We start from the raw sequence: 19,558 nt of genomic DNA, 5'->3' as shown, positions 1-19,558 counted from the left end.
ATTCATTCTGTTTAGAAAAATTAAAAAATTAATGATAACAGTGAATAAATGTAATGTTTTAAAAGGCTCTTTCATGAATTTCATTTAGTCCATTTTATATTTATAAATGCGTTCTTATTTTAGCTTTTTTGAATTTATTTATATTTTTAACTTTGTATCAAAAAGTGGAAAGCGCATAAAACTCGAGTGTAAAAATGAAAGTTCGGTTTTCATTATCTTCTACCCCGCTTTACAATTGCTCTAGCGCCACCTTTTGGCACGAATAATCCAAGCGCTTACACAAAAATGGATGAAACAGAAGACAACGAAGGAAAGGAAGCTGGCGCGAATTCCTCAGTAAGTACTAATTTTATATGAATTTTAATTAAGAGTAGATATATGAAAGGAAACTATATAAATATAAGTAACTGTCAAACTGTTTGTTATATCATGAGGGAAAATAGCTTTATTTGGCTGCCTCTGAGCTGCCTCTGGCTTTGGCTTTGCTACACAATTTTGAGCAAGTGGGACTGTGATGGCCGATGGGTATGATTGTTCAATGAATGATATAGCCGAGGGGCAAAGTGGAAACTTTGTCTGATATGCAGATGCGAAGTCAAGAAATCATTGTTTCATATAATTTTAGTGCGGTGGCATTTTAGCCTACATTTTTTAGCAATATTCACCTTTTTTTTATAGCTTTGATTGTGTTGATAAGTAAATATCGTCAGATCCATCCTCTCATCTGACATTTGTCTGAAGTCTGCTTTTTGATTTTCATTCGCATAATTGCAAGGACAGGTCGTTCTCAAATGTCATTATCTACTCTTCATTTCATATTACTCTTGTCAGGTTTGTGAGGAATCAAAGGAGACAAATTCTTGTACCAACTCGGACCAGAATGATCCAAATGAGGAGCAACTTCAGGAAAACAATGCAGAAGAACCAGAGGCAGAGAAGCAGAAGGAACATGAATCTGAACATAATGAAGCGGGACCAAGTAAATGTAAAGATGACAAAGAGGATGACAGTGCCACTATTCAGCCAGAAGATGAAGCAAATGAAGAGCCTGCCCTCGTTGATGGAAAGGAGGGTGCTGACACTGCGGCGGATAAAGAGATTGAAAACAACGAAAACCAAAGCAAGAAAAACGATGATGAGGACGATGATGAGGACAATATGGAGGAAAGCAAGATAGAAATGGTAGATGAAAGTAGGACGAATGATAAGCCAGTGGATGAGGGTAGGGAGAATGGAGAGACGAAGGAGAAAGACTCAGAGATGGAGGCACCAGAAGAGATGGAGATGAAAGATGTCTCGGACTCTGAGTGTCCTGATGTTCTGGAGGATGGGGAGATTCTAGAGGAGAGTCAAGCCAGTACATCACAGGATGTTTCCGTCAGTCAGGAGGACGTTTCCTTGGAAGAACCTGATACCATTGAAGAGGCTGTGGAGGTGAAAACATTTGAGGAGGCAAAAGAGCGAATCGGGGTGTTGGAGAAGAGGATTGAGAGAGAAGTCGGGCACAGAACAGATCTTATGAAACAGGTATAATCAAGATTTGATTTGTATGTGCATATTTTTTACCTAGACAAGTTTTTTTTTACAATATTTTTCGTATGTATTCAAATCTGTGTATTAATCATCATAAGATAAACCATATTTATTTTTCTTCATGATAGTATAGAATTGATGTATATTGTACAAACTATTATTTTTTTAAATTGTTGATGCCATGACTAAAATGGTGAACATGTAGAACATGGTCACTTAACTACCTATAATCTAGACTTTCTGTCTATTGGACTAACTGTAGAAGCACAAATGAAACAATATGTACAGAATCAGAGGCGCATCTTAACATTATTGGCCAGAAGTTAAATGTTGATATTCAAATTGTTTGTGTTTTTTCTTAGGTGAGATCCCTAAGACTGGAGTTGCACAAGGTGAAGGGAGGGAGTGATCTTGAAACTCAGACAGTCGGGGTGCAGACGGATCCAGAGTGCATTCAGATCTACGATGAGCAACCTCCCACCCTGCAGGCTGAAGTCTACCAGGTTGTGGAGAGTTCAGGCACAGCTCAACAAGGACCCTCTGCAGCAGCTGGTGCAACTCAGTGGCCCACTAGGACACCGGCACAGGTATACAAGCTACAAGATACAAGATATTTTATTTGGTCTTTGCAAACAAGTTGCAAAGAAATATTGTTTCTACTGGCATTACAGTAATATTCAGGAAAATACATAGTTACAAGAAATATATACATCACGTTTATAGAAATAGATGAAATAATGAACAAATACATGCATTGGTACTTCAGATCATGAGTTTCAGAACTAAGCCTTGGTCATTGGTATGATATCACATCAGTAATCATGGCTCCGCATCAGCCTTTTTCTTATTTTCTTGGTGACCTAGATTAAGTATTAGGGGTCTGTTGGCATCAGGAACCCTGTTTACATTTGAAAAAATTGTGGGATCCTTGGTGAAATGGTCAGGTCTGTTTGAACTGGACCCCTGATAATATCAAACCTAGATTTGTTTTGCTCCTTTATTCAGTGATTTCTTTGTTTCTTCTTAATAATGTAGTTCACTTATTTTGAATATTTTGAATATTTTTTTATTTTTTACTTATGTCTCCTATTTATAAAAGATATAAATATAACTTTACTTTAAACGTTGAATGATCAAGATACATGAGATTGGAAGTTCTAGTACAAGTATATTTCCCAATAATAATCAATCATAAAACATGCATCAGGGAACTTTCACCTGACTGTAAAAATTGTACCGTATTCATTTTCATGGCAGATGCATAAGACACTAGCCAATTCACAATGTAAACGTTAGAAGCTAAAGGTGTGTGTGTGTGTGTGGGGGGGGGGGGAGGGGGTTAGGGACAGTCCAAAAGGTAAGTTAGGTGGCAAATAACGTCTTTCAAGCTTGTCAAGAAATTATAAAACAGAGTAAAGTTTGGGGAAGATACCTTTTATATTGTGTGCTGTTTTTTGCAGGCGTCATCTTCGACACAAGCCCAGTCTGTTGCAGAGAGTGTGAGAGCCACTGCTGAAGCCGCCTTGGCTCAATCTGGTGTGGTGCTAGATGAAGCTAGTGGCATGTACTACGATTACAACTCTGGCTACTACTATGATCCCGTGAGTACAAGCATTGATTGATTGAGAAGGGTTAAAATGTTGCCAATTTGCGTTTTGATCTTTTACCCCCCCCCCCCCAGAAAATTACCCCCGACGACAATTGCTGCAAAGTTCTACAGAATTTGATGTGGCTGCAAAACGGATACACTACCTTTAATCGGATTTTACTCAAAAAAACTTTCACCGACCTGTTCCTGTCATTTTTTCTTTGTTTTAAAACCAACTTAATATCAGGGTTGACTTCCACTTTAATCCCCTTTATGTTCATAAGTGGTACTTGAACACAAACTGAATTCAGTAATTCAGTCTCCTTGCCTTGGATTCATTATATACACCTCATAAAGAGGTTAGTGCAGGGATGCAAACTTTAAGGTTTTTTGTCTGATTTCAGACTCTGTCACTTCTCTCTCTTTCATGCTTTTTTTAGGCTTCACATTGTTCAGATCATATGGGTCTCTTGTACGACTGGAAGTATGAACAATATTTTCAAATTTGTTCATATTTTGTGGAACCAAGTAGAGCAAGGGTGTTGGTGTCCCTGCTCTTTTGCACTATACAATCATGGCAGATAAGATATTTTGCATACAAGGAGACAGCATTAATATTGAAACATGATTACATTATCTCAGAGTTAATTTAAGCCAAAGAACATTTGCTGAGCATTTGACACTCTGTATTTTACAATACATTGTAAACAACTTTAAACAATTACCGTATGTTTCAATGTTCATCTCCAGAACAACCACCTTTACTACGACCCGGCACGAGGAATGTACTACTTCTACGATGAGCAGACACAGTCCTACCAGTTTCATTCCAAGATTGACCTTCCAGAGGTCGTTGTCACGGGAACCAAGGGTAGCAGGAGCCAGTCGGATAGGAAGAGACATGAGAGAGAGAGGCAGAAAGGAGAGCGATCAAGGAAGGGAAGAAATCCTGATCAGAGCAGAGAGGAGGTGAGACTTATTGGTGTCTTTGAAGATATACTTAAGAGAACGTTGAGTTCTGGGAAGAGGGGACGAATAATTTGTGAGCGTTATCATTGTATTATGCATGTGTGGAAGAACATCAGAGAAAAAATGTACCCTGAAAAGCATTGCTCTTCAAATGCCCTAACATTCTAAACATGGCATGTAAGATCATAAAAATCGGGACGGATTTTCATGCCATATGTTTGTGTAGTCCCATCTTTCTATGTACAGTGCTTGTAACTTTACCAAGACTGGGCCGAATTTCTTATCAATTTGAAGATTCCAGAACCTTGCAGTACACACCAATACTTAAATGCTCACAATGCAATGCATGACCAGAACTCAACTTTATCTTTAATGAAAGATATATGCCTGTGGATGTCACAGTGGAGGAAACGGTGCTTTGGTGCACAGGAGAAAAGGCCATGAACATTTTGTAAGACGATCCTATGTTAAGTGAAGGTCTTGAACTGCGCTCAAACAACCAAACATGTACACAAAGGAGGATATTAAAACAGTTATAAATTTGGACATTATACGATGATGCAATTTGCTATCTCTTCTTGATTACTTGTTGCTGTAATCCGTGTAATCGGTTTTGTTCTACTAATGTTGTATGAGATAGAAAAATTGTTTGATGGGTGTCGGCTAAAATGTCATTTGTTATCAATTCTCTCATTCCTATAGGCTTAATACAGGAGCCACAGGGTTCAGTAGTGAATGGGTTGGGAATGGGTGAATTATGAGAGGAGATAAGCTTGTCATGTCATTGGTGTACCCACCTGCAATTGCAGAATATTGTAGGAGACCTTTTATGTTCACCATAGTAGCCAACAATATTGAATCGTTTTGCGGGAAAATTTGCACCACCTTATCAGGAATAAAGAGAATCCGTAAAAGTTTACTATTAAGTCTCAGAAGAAATAGGGTCATAGGAATTCCTTGAAGAAATAAAAAAAAAAGGTATTTGGTCTCAAAGGTAAAGACCAGTTTTGGAAACGTCCCCCTCTCAAAATATGAAGTGGAAGCTCTTATTACCAATCATGTGAAAGAATATGTTTTGACTAATACGTGATGATACAAATTTTGCCAGGAAACCACCTACTATACTAATTGCCTGGATAGATATCGCGTAGTCCTTTTGCTAAAATCATATCAATTCTAGAGGTGGTTAGATGTTTGGCACCTGTCCTAATGGCGTCCCTCTCTTCTGCATTCTCATTCTGCTACAGGAGGGTTATCTGATAGCTGGCATGACAAGCCTCTCCCTTAATGAGCAAGATCATACATACTATGGCCAACAAATAAACTACTTTTGCTGTCCTCAAAATACAGGTACTAGTTCGTTCTGAAATTTTAATTAATTCTTGTCTTTTCTTGTTTTGCCTCCTTCTCATGCTTGCACTTCACTCTACTGTCTGTCCGTCTGTCTGTCGGTATCGTATTCTCTGTATGATCCTTACTTCATGTTTCTGTTTTCTTTATCTGTTTCTGTTCTTTTCTCTCACATATTTCTATTTCTCTGAATTTTCATTCTTTATTGCCTGATGCCATCTCCATTCCTTTCTACTGTTCTCTTGTGTCTGACCTCTTTCCTCTATATCCTGTTCTTCTATCCATCATTATCACTGTCTTTCACCGTCCCTTCCTTCAACATTGCCCTTCACCGATTGTCTGGGGAAATGCAATGTCCTCACAATGAAATAACCTTGGATCGCACCGTACTTGGGCAGCAGTCTGAAACCAGTGACAAGCCATCCACCTCAAGATCTAGAACAGCAAACCCAGATTGCGAAGTCATCGATATCACCAGCCCTTCTGAAGACTCTCCTGAAAATGGTATGGACGCAACCTCCGCCACCACCACCTCCGCCACAACCTCCGCCACAACCGCCAAACCTCAGGACCAGGACCGAAACCAGGATGGCATCGATGTCGTTGAGATCGTGGACGATGACGACCCGTCGAAACATCATCGTCACAAGCGACGGTTGAAGTACTCTCATTCTAGAAGAAAGCGGAGGAAGACCGAGGATGAAGAGGAACGGAAGGAGAACGGAGAAGAAGAGTTGCCGGACGTGATTGTCATAGACTCTGATGATTCGGACATGGAAGAAGGGGAGTTGTCGGACAGCTCCTCTGAGAGTGGAGGGTCGTCTAAGGGGGAGTCGGGGGAGGATGGGGAAGGAGAGGACGTCAGTGAGGAGTCCATGGTCATCGATGATGACGATGATGTACAGAGTGTGGAAGGTTTGTTTGTCAGCTGTGGTGATGTTTGTTGTATTGTCCAAAAACAACGTATTGAAAGATTCTGATTGTTACAAGGAAAAATGTAAAAGAAAGATGTAATGTGTTGTACTGTAAGAAAATTTTGAGTTGATTGAATTTTTCAGATATAAACATGTTGATTTTGTCATATCATAAATGTTCTATTGATTCTGGATGTGTCAGGCATTTCATTGTGTATTTCTATACTCAATATTCAAATACTTAAACATGCTTATTCAAGATTTAAGAAATGATAAAAAATGTTTAATAGGTTATTTGTAACAAAAGGTATATAGTTTGTAGTACACTCTCTTAGTGAATGTATTCTTATGTTTTATTTATTTGTCCTTCTTTTCTTTAATTTACCCTCACAGCCACAAAAGTTGACTATCCACCCTGTATCCGTATGATCGTTGTGAGATCTGAATCCATGAAGCTTGGTTCTCTATCGATAGTCACCTGTACAGGGGGCACCATTGGCAGGTAAGAAACAAAATCACATCAGATTCCTGTACTACTACTCCTATGTTATACCGTAGCCCCTTCGAGCCTTTAGCTTCTCTCTCGCGCATTCACTCTTGCTACCCTCATTCCACCTTCTCAATTATCCATTCCGCAGGACATCTACCAACTTTGCCTGCGATAGTTGCCATTTCAACACTCTCCTCTTTATTCTTCGACCATTCCTTCCCTTTAAACATGGTACTTCAAGAAAATGCATATAGTTTGATAAGATATTATTTCCTCAAATGTGCTAATTTTCAATAGTTTAATTGGATTTATTTATAGAATATTAATTCATATTTTCATTCTCATTTTTATTAAATTATGGAAAGAATAAAAAAGTGGCGTTGAAATCTGCCCTTGAACCTTTTGATGTCTATTTGTGTTTATTTCACCTGACCTCCCCCTACTATGATTTTGATTACTATTAGATTTTCAATAAATCCTTTTTTTCATCCTAAACAGGGAAGGATCAAACCACATTCTGTTGGTTCCAGAGTTGGGTGTTAGCAAGACGCATGCCCAGATGTTATACGACACCGAGAGGAGATGTTACACAATCACCGACCTTGGTAGTCAGAATGGAACCGTTCTCAATGGAGTCCCTCTTACGCGCAAGGTGAGGGAGTCTGAAACACTTGACATTAGTGGATAAAGCCAGTTTAAAAAAAAAACCCATAAGAACGGTGGTTATGGTGTCATAGTCAATCTGTTATTCCTTTCCATATCAATTTGTTTTAGTGAGTGTAATGGCAATAGTGAATTTAAAGAATAGAATTGTCAATGGCAAGAATTGGGGATTAAGGATTTTCATATTAAGTTGTTTCTTTCTACATGGATTGTATACATGTATACCTGTTAATAAGCAATTCTTTGAATCCTTTCAGCATGTAAGTGGTTTCTCGGCTAAAGCCAGAGTATAATAACAATTGCTCCTTTATTGATTTTCTGTGCCAGCGATGTCATGAATGTTTTGTTTACTAGTATGAAAATGTGACTTTTGATTCGTAATGATTGTGTAATTTAACTTCTTATTAATTTTCTTTATTGTTTTAATTAAGGATCCTATTTTATGACCATGTTATCGTTTAAACAATGTGCAATTAGTCCCTGGACTACTACAGTCAAACTTGCTTTAGTGACCACCTACAAAGACAAAGTCTACAAAGACTGCTTTTTGTTTCCCTCGAAAATGGTTTCTCATTAAAACATGCACTGAAGGAACCTGTCTACAAAGACCACTTTTCGTGTTTCCCGTGGGCGGTCGCTATAGACAGGTTTGACTGTACTTTGTATTTTTAATAAACCACATTGAATTGAAGAAAAAAATTACATTTGTTCTTGCCGCTTCAGTCTCGTGTGAAGAGTGACCCTCAGCCTCTGAGTCACAAGGATTATCTGACCTTTGGTACTACCACACTGAGGATACACATCCACCGAGGGGACGAGACATGTGATGAGTGTGAACCAGGCCAGGTACAGGCTACATTCAGACATCAGCAGTCTACGGAAGGTAAGGGGCTTCTCATGGCCATGTTCACATTGACAGTGTGAAGGTGGTGGTTTACTTGAATCTGTCTACAAAGCCCACATTTTTTGTTTCCCTTGAAAAGGTTACACATTGAAACATGTACTAAAGAAACCTGTCTACAAAGACCAACTTTTTGTGTTTACCTTGAGCGGTCGCTCTAGACAGGTTTGACTGTAGTATGAAGTATTGATGAGACCAGGGACCCGTTTCACAAAGTATTTTTTTAATGACAAATTACAAAAATGAGTGACAAATCTGCTGATAACCAATCAGAAGCACGGATTTCACTACCTGTTAACAAAAACTGTCATTTGTCACTGATGACAAGTTTTGTGAAATGGGGCCCTGTTTAGTGAATTTCCTACTTATTTCTTATGAGCGATAATGAAGAACTGTCACCTTTCATGTTTGACGGTATGACTTGATGTTATGTTAGGCATTGTGATAACTTGTAGTTATTGAAGAAGAATTTTGTGTAAATTTTTATTGCATAAAATGTTGATACCTTTCTTAGCTGGTGTTTTGTAAAGAGCCTCATTGTAGTTTGTATGTCATCTGAAAAATATACAAGTTTCAGAAACACTTAGTCTGTAGAATTCATGAGCATTACTTTTTATGTGTTCATCAGCCAGTATTAGGAACAACAAATAAAACAGATTTAAAAAAAAAAAAAAAAATTCATCATTTCTTCTCTCATAGTCACGCCTGTACTGAGCCACGCAGACAAAGAGCAACAGAGGCGGAAAGAGCTACGCAAGATCAAGAAGAAGTACCTCTTAGCCGGTACAGGCTACAGTCAGCGGGAGCCCTCAAGGTCTCATCCTGGGTATAAGGATAGAGCTGGAGAGAGACGGGTTACAGTAGGCAGTGATAACCCATACCAGCCAAACGACATGCCTGCATCAGTCGATAGGTAACAATCTGTTCTTGCTTTAAAGGGCAATCCAACCCTTGGAATAAGTTGATTTGAATGAAACCAAAAAAATAACAGAAACAGAGTGGCAAAAGTTTGAAATGAATCGGACCAATACTAAGGAAGTTATGAATGTTTGAAATAAGAGATCACTAAATCTATGCGAATCTCAAATTGGTAGTTTCGTCAGTGGATTGTGACGTAGGACATGGATAACTCTCCCATTCTCCCATTAATTTCTGTTTTCCTTGTTTCTTGGGGCACTACTCAAATATATTATAGATAGCATATTACTATAGGTCCTCTAAATAGAATAGACCCTCCTGAGCCATGAATTTAGTAGTTTTCTATTTGGATTGGATTTCCTTTAATAGTAAGTTTTGGAGGTAGTGTAGGGATCTAGTAACACTAAAATTGAAATTCTTATCAAAGCTAACAAAACTTACACTGAATGTTCAATGCATTTATGAGAAAATTTATCATCAGATATTATCAGGTACAAATTTGTAAGTAAATGTTTACTACCAAGGAAATACATAAGTCCCATATATATGCATTTATGTGTTGATGTTTTCCATTGAATGTAATCTGTTTACAAGCTTTTACCTGTTTACTGCAATGATAAATTATATTCAAAGAGATGCAATTCATTTGAAAATGTTTTCCCATCGCTTTGCAATGGTGTATGAAAATGTATTTCAAATTTCAAATTTGAAATTTTAGCCCCTGAATTTTTCTTTCCCACATTTCCATTAAAATGTAAAACTTCAAATTTTGAATAAACCTTGCTAGCTTGTAGGGAATCATTTGTGGCCGTGCTTTATCAGAAGTAAAGAAGGATTATTGAATCGATGTGATGTTCATTGTGATAAGATGTGATGTTTTGTGGAGAGAGCCAAAGAATAATTGTATTGTGGTCTAGTGGATAAGTCACCCGACTGCAGATCACTAGGTACAGCGTTAGAGTCCCGCCGCAGCACTAATGTCCTTTGGCGAGACGTTAATCTCCATTTGCCACTCTCCACCCAGGTGTTAAATGAGTACTCGGTGGGATGCGAAAGTAAATGTAGTTTGCTCAGCATTGTGAGCGTCTGTAAAATGACGCCTGGCTGTAATGCTCCCCAGGGAGTAGAGAATGTGCATATCTGTAGAATGCTTAATACATCAATGATGTCTCTAAGCGCTTTACAGATATGTTATTACCCTGGTCATCGGATTCAGAGCTTTATAAAAGCGGAAGTTTATTGTTATTATAATTTTTGTATTCCATATTTTTTGTCTCTATCTACAGAGCTATATCTGGGAGTAACATGGGCCATAAGATGCTGAAGAAGATGGGATGGCAGGAAGGACAGTCGCTCGGCAAGAATGAAAGTGGCATCAAAGAACCAGTAAGTTCACAAAGACTTTATCAATAATATGGATATTTATATAGCGCCGGTATCTGCCAGACTCTGACGCTCATGGCGCTTTACACATATTACCCTGGTTATAGCCGAGCTGCCAAAGTAACTAGCGCTCAAGCTTTGATTTGGAAATAAGATGAATTTGCAGCTCTAGCATAATGTGTTGATAGAAGACGTGATGACTAAGTGATAGAGCAGTGGTCTCGTAACTGGGAGCCCCCGAGTTCGAAACCTAGTTGATGCGTTAAGGCATCAATCCTCATTACCAAGTCTCTTGGAGAGGACTTAAAGCTGTCTGTCCCCTTTTTGCTTAGAAGCATACACATGCTTTTTTAGCAGTCAGGTCAAATAATTATGAAACAAACAAACAAATCACTTTCGTGATCTTGGGTGTTAATGTGCTGTGATGTCTTGACAACTGTCTTAAATGTCTTAAACAATGTTCAATGGTGTCCATGAGAGACAGAAAGCAAGACAGCTACCCCCCCCCCCCCCCCCATGGATATTACATGACATACAGTACATATTGACTTTTATTGATTTGTTGAGGTTGATATTTCAAATTTTTGATCGAGTATGAATCATATAATTTCCAACATTTCCTCCAAATTTTCTGTATACACACACTAGAATTAGCGTCAAGGTACACAGGCGCGGATCCAGGGGGGGGGGCCGAGCGGGCCTTGGTCCCCCCCCCCCCCCCCGCAAAAAAAAAAAAAAAAAAAAAAAGAGAGAGAAGAAAGGAAAAGAAGGGAAAGGGAAAGAGGAGAGAAAGGGAAAGAAAGAAGAAGAAGAAGAAAGAAAAGGGGGAAGAAGGAAATCGGGGGGGGGGGGGGGGGGGGGGGGGGGGGGGAAAGGGCCTTGCTTCCCAGGCTGTTGACCCCCCCCCCCCCCCCCAATTAAAAAAATAGGAGAGAAGGAAGGAAAGGGAAAGAATGAAGGAAAAGAGGAGATACTGGCGTACTAATAGGGGGGGCTTTGGAGAAATCAAATTCAAACGTGGTTTATTTCTAATTCCACTAAGGCTGTGCACAACAGTGTAATGGGGTACCCGAGTACACTCCCATGCTTACAGGCGAATACTCGAGTATTCGGACGCCATGTTTTTTTTTATTTTTTGAATTTTTTTTTGAATTTTTTTTTTTTTTTTTTTTTTTTTGATTTTTTTTTTTTTGATTTTTTTTTTTTTTGCCACCACCATACATACCACTGGAGCAGTATCCCAGTTCTGTCGCCGAAAACGCATGCAATTTTACTTTGAGTTGCAGTTGAAGACGCCGATTTAATAATAATAACAGTGAACAATGCTGTTTTAAAAACCAAAGATGGCAGAATAATCCATTTTCCTCCAAGTCCAAGCAGAAATCCAGACATTTGGTCCCACTTTCTGAGTGGTGAGTTTGACAGTGCTTGAGTTGGGAAACATTTTTACCGACGGCACCATGCCAGAGGCCGCTGCTCACCCAGGCGGCCGAATATTCGGGTACGAGAAATCGTACCCGAGTAGTTGTCAACCGTGCGGTACTCGAGCATTCAACTTCTTTCTTTAATAGTTTAATGAAACGTCAAAGCTTCCGCGCTTCGCGCAGGAGGGGGAGGGGGGGGATTGAATTTAAACAAGGATTAAGAGCCGAAAACTCTACAACGAATCGCCTTCTTTCTCTAATAATTTAATAAATCGTAAAATTTTTCGCGCTTCGCGCGGGAGGGGCAAAACTAAATTCAGACGAAGATTTTGAGTCGAGAACGGTACAAGGAATCGTCTTCTTTCTCTAATAATTTAATGAAACGTCAAAGCTTCCGCGTTTTGTGGAGGAGGGTGGGGAAAACTCGCCCCTCCCTGCACCGACCCCCCCCCCCCCCCGCATTACGTCACTGTTGGTCACCATTACGTACCAATATTTGGCTCGCATAATTTCAAATTTGGGCCCCCCCCTAAGAAATCCTGGATCCGCGCCTGAAGGTACATGATGGTATGTACCGTGCTAATACCTGATGCAATGGTCACAATGTCATCACAGTTTTCACACTCCTAAACTTTCTTTTTAGGATGGGTGAAAACATGACTGACATGGCAACAACTATTGTCTTTTGAATTAATGTGAGTTACAAATAATAAGGCTCTGTAGATTTTACATGTTGTGTTATTTTCTTTCTCCTCCAGATTCAGGTTTTCGTCCACAGCAAGAAGTCTGGGCTTGGAACTGGCAACCAAAAGTCCATGGACAATCTGGGTCTCATCGGCAAGAGGAAGAGTGAGCACTGGGAGAGGGCAAGGGACCGGTACCACCACTTAGACCACGGGGCCAGCGGTAGTGCCAGCACTAGTAGCAGCAGACAACACACAAGACCGCAGGAGATGAAGTGGGTCAAGGGCACAACGCAGGTGCATGAACCGCCGGCGGACTCCGCCCCTCAGAAGGATGACGATGGAGACGTGGAGGTCGTCTCCGAGGTCGTTGCTATGGAGGACGGGGAGACGACGAGGAAAGATGCGGTCAATAAGGATACAGTTCATAATGTGTGTGATGTAGATATGGATCATGATGACAAGAAGAATGGAGGAGGAGGCGATGGCAAAAGGGCGGAGTCATCAAATGGAGAAGGGTCTTCAAAGAACGGTGTTGGTGTTGAGATAAAGGCGGCGGGTGAAATAGCCGAAGAAGTGCCATCAGTTTCTGGAGACGGTTCAAAGACTATACCTTCTTCCTCAAACAGTGTGACAATCAGTAATGATGTTACTGAAAATCAAAACAATGCAGAACCTGAATCAACATCCAATAGTGATTTGCAGAATCAAGTTGATGGGAGTAACGCAAGACAAACCCGGTTGGAGTCAACAAACAGTAAGGCTGATCCACAAGGGCCATCAAGAATGAGCAATTCGCTGAGCTCCAAAGATGAACAGAACTCTGTAGAAGTCCCTGCAGAGAGGGAAGCGGCAAAGAAACCGATCAGGTTTGTGATCCCACCTAGAATGAACTCTAAAGGGGATTTGGGAAAGACCCCCCTCACTGCATCAAGGTCCGTCTCCGACAGCAACGGGGAGGGACCCTCGACGAGGAGGACGCGTCAGTCCAGCAGGAGAGGAAAAGAAAAGAAGGATAATATAGATATGTTTGATGATGGATAACCAATAATAATCATTGTGTGTCGAATGATATTGTATACTGTTAATCTGTAACTTTGTATTATGGAACAAATTCAATGCATGTTTATACAAATTCCACCTCCCCTAACTGAAAACGAAACAAAATTAATGAACACCTGAATGGCACGCTGGCAATACAAGTCGACATTGCTACAACAGGTAAGTTATTTGACCATGAGGCAAATCTGTGCTTGTTTACTGCGTGTGTGTGCATATTCATTGTCTTCACCTATGAATGATTATAGCTTCAAACCTATAATAGCACGAGCAAGTGTGAACCATCTGCAAAATGTTTATTTGTTATACAAATTGCCAAAGCATATTGAAAACAAGTTAAAGCTATAGTCATTTTTCGTGTCCACCTACCCATAATAGAATATACAGATTTTCTAATATAGTTGTACATCTACATGTATATGTGTCACATTGTCACAAGATAGAAAAGGCATGAATATGAACTTATAGTCCCTTTAAATTTAATTTCTAGAGCTAATAATAATAATAATGTCAACTTATAAAGCGCACATATCCATTCTAAAAGACTGCCCAAGGCGCTCTGTACAATATCAAAATAATTATACAATATTAAAACTCCGACATAAACAAATGGTGCTTATTTTTCTTCTTAAATATTTCAATTGATGATGATTGTCTTATTTGTAATGGTATAGCGTTGCATAAATTGGGTGCAATGTTAGCAAAAGCCGTGTCGCCCCATTTCTTATTGGTTTTTTTAACATAACTGGAGCTGTGAACCTGAACGTAAATTCCGTTGTGGGGTGTTTGGTTTCAAAATCTGATACAAGTAATGGGGTGAAGAATGAAGAAGTGTTTTGTAAGTAATTAGTAACAGCTCATACATGATTTTCGTTAAAGACTGATAACCAATTAAGAGATTTGAATATATCTGAAATACTGTCTGATCTACTACGGAGAGTGACGAGCCGATCTGTCATGTTCTGAGCTCCTTGCAGACAGGCTATTTGATTTTGAAGAAGGCCAATATACAACGAATTACACATATCCAGTTGATATGTAATAAGATGCTTTACAATCTGCTCAAACAGCCAGAAACAGAGAAAATGTTAATCGTTATATATTCTCTTATATACACACAGTATGAAGCACATTCTGAATTTATCAATTTGTCGATCTGGCGCTGCTCAGTGGCTGCCGGGCTCACGATCAATTGGGCAAAAAGAATTCCCGTTTCGGTTTAATAAAATTAGGAGTGGACTAAAAGATTATTATTATTATTATTATTATTATTATTATTATTATTTAAATCACTGCCACTACCTTTTATAGTTTGATTTAAAGTATCAGAAAAAACACCCCTATTTTCATTTCCTGCAAGTGAATGAAAATTATTCTCAGTTCTGAGCTTGTAAATTGCCGTTATTCTAATAGGGGTAAATATTAAAGGGGTAAATATCAAAGAGTTATCCAATTTTATTTATTCTAAATTGATTTGTATGAAAGTGGAAAAATAAGAGAAACAAAATAGCCACAGTTTGAATTAAATCGGACCAATATTGAGAGAGGTATGAATGTTTAATATCACTAGATCTTTGCACATCTCAAATTTGCAACATGTTCATTGGATTTAAAAGTTCATTATGAATTGGTCCACTCAAAACAACATTTTGCCATTTGTATGCCTCCGCAACAAAGTAGCCAGAAGTATTATGTTTTGGGATTGTCCATCCGTCCGTCCGTATGTCCCGTTCTTGTGATTGCGTTATCTCAAGAACCCATAGATGGATTCCCGCCAAACTTGGGTCATGTATAGTATCTTGCAGAGCCAATAAACTGATTAGATTGTGGGATCACAAGTTCCAAGGTCACAGGGCTCGTTATGTATGCATAAATAGCTTTTGATCGCATTATCATTAGAACCGATATACAGATTACCATCAAACTCAAGACATGTATGTATCTGGTAGAACCAATGAACTGATTAAATTTTTGGGTCATGAGGTCAAAGGGTCATACATGTATATGAATAATAGCTTGTAATCATGATATTCTGAGGACCTGTTAATGGATTACTTGAATTTTAAAAATTGCATCTGTTTTGGTTTGTAAAATTGCTCTATGGCGGAGGCATCATTTTTGACTGCGTGCAGTCGAAGATCCATCTAGTTTGCTTCTGAAGCATTTAAATGTGTGTAATGAATGACTTGTACATAGCTGTGAATGGTCTATTGCTGGCACGTATGCCAAAAATCAATGAAAGTTTGTCTTGTGTGTTGTTACTGTGTAGCATGTTATGTACAATATTGTTTTGATAAGAAAATGTGAAATTAAATACATACCGGTAATATTCATGAACAAGATGATTTGTCTTGCTTTTATTTTCCACCGTGATACTGGTATTGGTAGATAAGTTAGTTTGACTGATCCTCCCCCCCCCCCTTCCAATAAAAAGAAGAGTACATTGTTGATGATATGGTCAGGAGTGAAATGCAATTTTTTGTGTGAAATCCAGGCCTGATGAAACCTACTTACATAATTATATACAGTGGAACCTTATCATAAAGACCACCTTTATAACAAACTTTCCTTGTCACAATAATGATAATAATATAATAATAAAAACGTTACTTATTAAGCGCTTACCACCGAAGTCTCTAAACGCTAAGGTGATTGTAATCTATTCTACTTTTTTTCTCTTTAGGCCTGATTTAACGGAGGTTCCATATTACAAGGAATTTTCCTTTGTCCCTACAGGGTTTGTTCTAATGAGGTTTCATTGCATTATATAAAATATTATTCTTTTTAAAGGAGTATCCTATTGGCTGAAAAGTTATCACGTGACACTCAACAATTTGTTATATGTGCACGAGCACACACAATTCCAAAGAGGCAAGGCATCAGATTGCAAATCCCCTCCATTATAATTATACAATAAATATTGCATTTTCGTTGTTCAATATAACATATAGCCACCTCCAAATGCAAAATATCCCTCTTGCCACCCGGATAACAGATGACAGATCAATATTGTTTTTATATTGCTCTGTCATCCGGGAACTTCCACTGTCGATACAATATTGCTTGATTATCTAAAATTTCTGTAATCAGAATGATATAGATAATAATATTGTATGTCCTTGTTTTTGTGTGATACAAGAATATAATGCTCTAGCTATGACAATATACTCTTGTTTCACACTCAAAGCCACTCAATATTATATAAATATACATTATATCATCTGCTGAGAAACTGAAAGACATATTGCATGTTTAATGTCCTTTTAATAATAATCTCAAATGAAATGAAATAGAAAAGCCTTCTTAACTTACTAAAAATCATATACAATGTTCATTAGAAACTTATCAAGATACAGGTAGAAAAGAAAGACACAAATGAGAGTGATGTAACACATAGAATGAAATTTATTATTACTTTCTCTCCTGTTTAACACTCGGCAGCTACATACACGATGTACATGACAATCTCCCTGCCAATTATTAAACATATATATATAACAACAATGCTTTCAGGCTTGAAACTCACAAAAATACACCTTTATAATCTTCTTTTTATTAAAAACATCCCGCACTTTTTGAGTCTGAATATTTGAATTCATAATATTTTATTCTTCTCTTAGTATCTATCACCGTAAATGTCTGAAACTTATTTTTTTTAATTTTATAACACGTTAAAATTTTAAATAATAAAAATGACCCCTACCGGTAAAGCCTTGTTCAAATATGAGTTGGTAAAATGCAGTGTTCTTCTTTATGATGATGATTACCGTAATTAACGGTGTATAAACCGCACTTTTTTGCCGCCGAAAAAAAGTCAAAGTCGGGGGTGCGGCTTATACACGAGGGCGGTTTATACACCGTTAATTACGGTACATAAAGTGAAATACGCTTCAGTTTATGTCCGCTTATAACACAGAGCTCAGTAAAATGACGTAGGACGTTTGTTTCAAGCAGATGCCGTTCACGTACATGTAACACCCAAAAATGTGGCTGTTTACCACGGCATATGATATCTGAACAAACTTTAAGCATGGCAAATATTGACATATTTACCACATCACCAGACCCAAAATGGCGAAATTCAGGATAAAAAATAAAATCACTGTAAGCATATTTTCAAATTCATCTATTGCTTTTGTCTATCTACATCCTTATATCACATCTCCTTGGTTTAATTTTTTTCTCTGTTTGCAAAAATGATCTCCATGAAATACCTGTACAATCCACGTAATATTTATCATTTTGAATTAACATCCAACATTAAACGACACAACAAAATGTAGAATGAATTACATGTACATGAATCTCAATTAAAGAAGACACCATTCTATATCGTCTATAGTATACATACATACAATTGTGGCAACTGATTGCATCAACAACACGTTACAAGCTCAATTACAATCGTTTGTTTGCAGGGTGTTTCTCTGTTCAGTTTTCTGTTTTAAAAATTGCTGTTTCTTTGAAACCCCTTTATCTCATTGCTATGCACTAGGATTTATCGGGGGGGGGGGGTGTTTCACAAAGATCCTAAGTAAAACTTAATAAGTTGGACTTAAACATTATGGAGAGCCATTTGTAGCCTAAAATAAAATATATTCAAATGCAAAAATTCAAGTATTTTAGACTTTTCATAAATTCCACATCAAGAACATGAAATCTCCTTGATGATAGAAAATATGATTGATTTGAATCATCAGTTTATGCCTTTTAAAATAAATTTACAGAATATTTCAAAGATGCTAACGGCTTTCCATAATTGTTAAGTCCAACTTGAAGATAAGTTCAACTTAGGATCTTTGTGAAACACCCCCAGGACTATGACACACAGCATCCTGGAACGTCACGTGTCATACAGATATGAATTGCAAAATTACTACAAGGCCTCCTAACTTGGTAATCATTGGAAAAGGTTAAAGGGTAGATATTTGAGAAGCGAGAATTTGAAAATCCAACTCGCAAAACCATTTATGGAGTATTTTCTGTACAGATGTGGTAGATCACTTAAACAGCTTTAATATCTCAAAGACATGTGACCTTTGTTTGACAATAACAAAAGAAACAGAAAATGAAACAAGGAATACATACATATCCAATTCCAACTATAAAATGAAATTAATGGTAAGGAAATAGACTCTTCTGTACTAGTATTCCCAACCACATAATGAAGGCTTTTACGGTTACCGTACTTCTGTTCAAGGCTTGTGGGTAAGCAAAAGAATTTGTTTCAGTTTGTTTTTCTTTTTCCCTTCACTTTTGCAGTCTTGTATTTGGCAGTCATGAGTTCCGGAAATGACTATAGAAACTGAGTTCTCTCACACTATCCCAACAATGAAAATAAAATGTAAAAAAAGATTCACATATAATCACATGCAAGTGAAAAATTTGAGAGAAATGCAGAATAGCTGAATTAAAAATTAGAAAAATGGGGGACTTTAATGAATATTATTATCCATGTGCATTTCCGAAATATATGTTTGTGTTTTCTAGTGTCAGTAGTCTTTTAGCGAGTTAAAAAAAATATTTGTACTTCCAGCTAGTTTCAAGCCCGGGTTTAAACACTCAAAAGAGGATTCCCATTTCCCACATCGTGTGATCAACTCTAGATTTAGACTTGTAAATATATCATCTTCTTCTGAATATACAGTGTACCCATTCATAAAAAAAACCAGTGGTGTCATTA

At 38.0% G+C, this 19,558-nt stretch overlaps 1 protein-coding gene across 3 annotated transcripts; it reads left to right on the top strand.

The window, feature by feature from the left end:
* The first annotated feature begins 253 nt into the window (after positions 1 to 253).
* On the top strand, positions 254 to 15,528 carry LOC578529 (angiogenic factor with G patch and FHA domains 1). 3 transcript variants are annotated; one of them, XM_030976673.1, is made up of 12 exons: positions 254 to 336; positions 832 to 1,527; positions 1,896 to 2,120; positions 2,994 to 3,134; positions 3,872 to 4,090; positions 5,842 to 6,355; positions 6,748 to 6,856; positions 7,343 to 7,496; positions 8,231 to 8,390; positions 9,108 to 9,321; positions 10,613 to 10,712; positions 12,892 to 15,528. In XM_030976673.1, exons 1-12 carry the CDS (start codon positions 286 to 288, stop codon positions 13,858 to 13,860), a joined length of 3,552 nt encoding a protein of 1,183 aa, XP_030832533.1. In that variant the 5' UTR covers positions 254 to 285; the 3' UTR covers positions 13,861 to 15,528. The 3 variants fall into 3 exon arrangements, with proteins under 3 accessions (XP_030832533.1, XP_030832532.1, XP_030832534.1); XM_030976672.1 differs by having other exon boundaries at positions 5,839 to 6,355; XM_030976674.1 differs by lacking the exon at positions 5,842 to 6,355 and adding an exon at positions 5,338 to 5,440.
* The last annotated feature ends 4,030 nt before the right edge of the window (positions 15,529 to 19,558 follow it).

Source organism: Strongylocentrotus purpuratus, unplaced genomic scaffold, assembly GCF_000002235.5.
Source record: "Strongylocentrotus purpuratus isolate Spur 01 unplaced genomic scaffold, Spur_5.0 spur5_scaffold_9, whole genome shotgun sequence".
In the NCBI taxonomy this organism is placed as follows: Eukaryota; Metazoa; Echinodermata; class Echinoidea; order Camarodonta; family Strongylocentrotidae; genus Strongylocentrotus; species Strongylocentrotus purpuratus.
Note: the sequence above shows the minus strand (reverse complement) of the source record. Positions and strands in the feature narration are given on the sequence as shown.

What these genes read in the sequence shown, in the direction of transcription:
- LOC578529 (XM_030976672.1), top strand. Translation starts at nt 286, where the DNA reads ATGGATGAAACAGAAGACAACGAAGGAAAGGAAGCTGGCGCGAATTCC. An exon ending in AAGCTGGCGCGAATTCCTCA is followed by an intron (nt 337 to 831) that starts GTAAGTACTAAT and finishes TACTCTTGTCAG; the next exon opens with GTTTGTGAGGAATCAAAGGA. An exon ending in AAAGTGGCATCAAAGAACCA is followed by an intron (nt 10,713 to 12,891) that starts GTAAGTTCACAA and finishes TTTCTCCTCCAG; the next exon opens with ATTCAGGTTTTCGTCCACAG.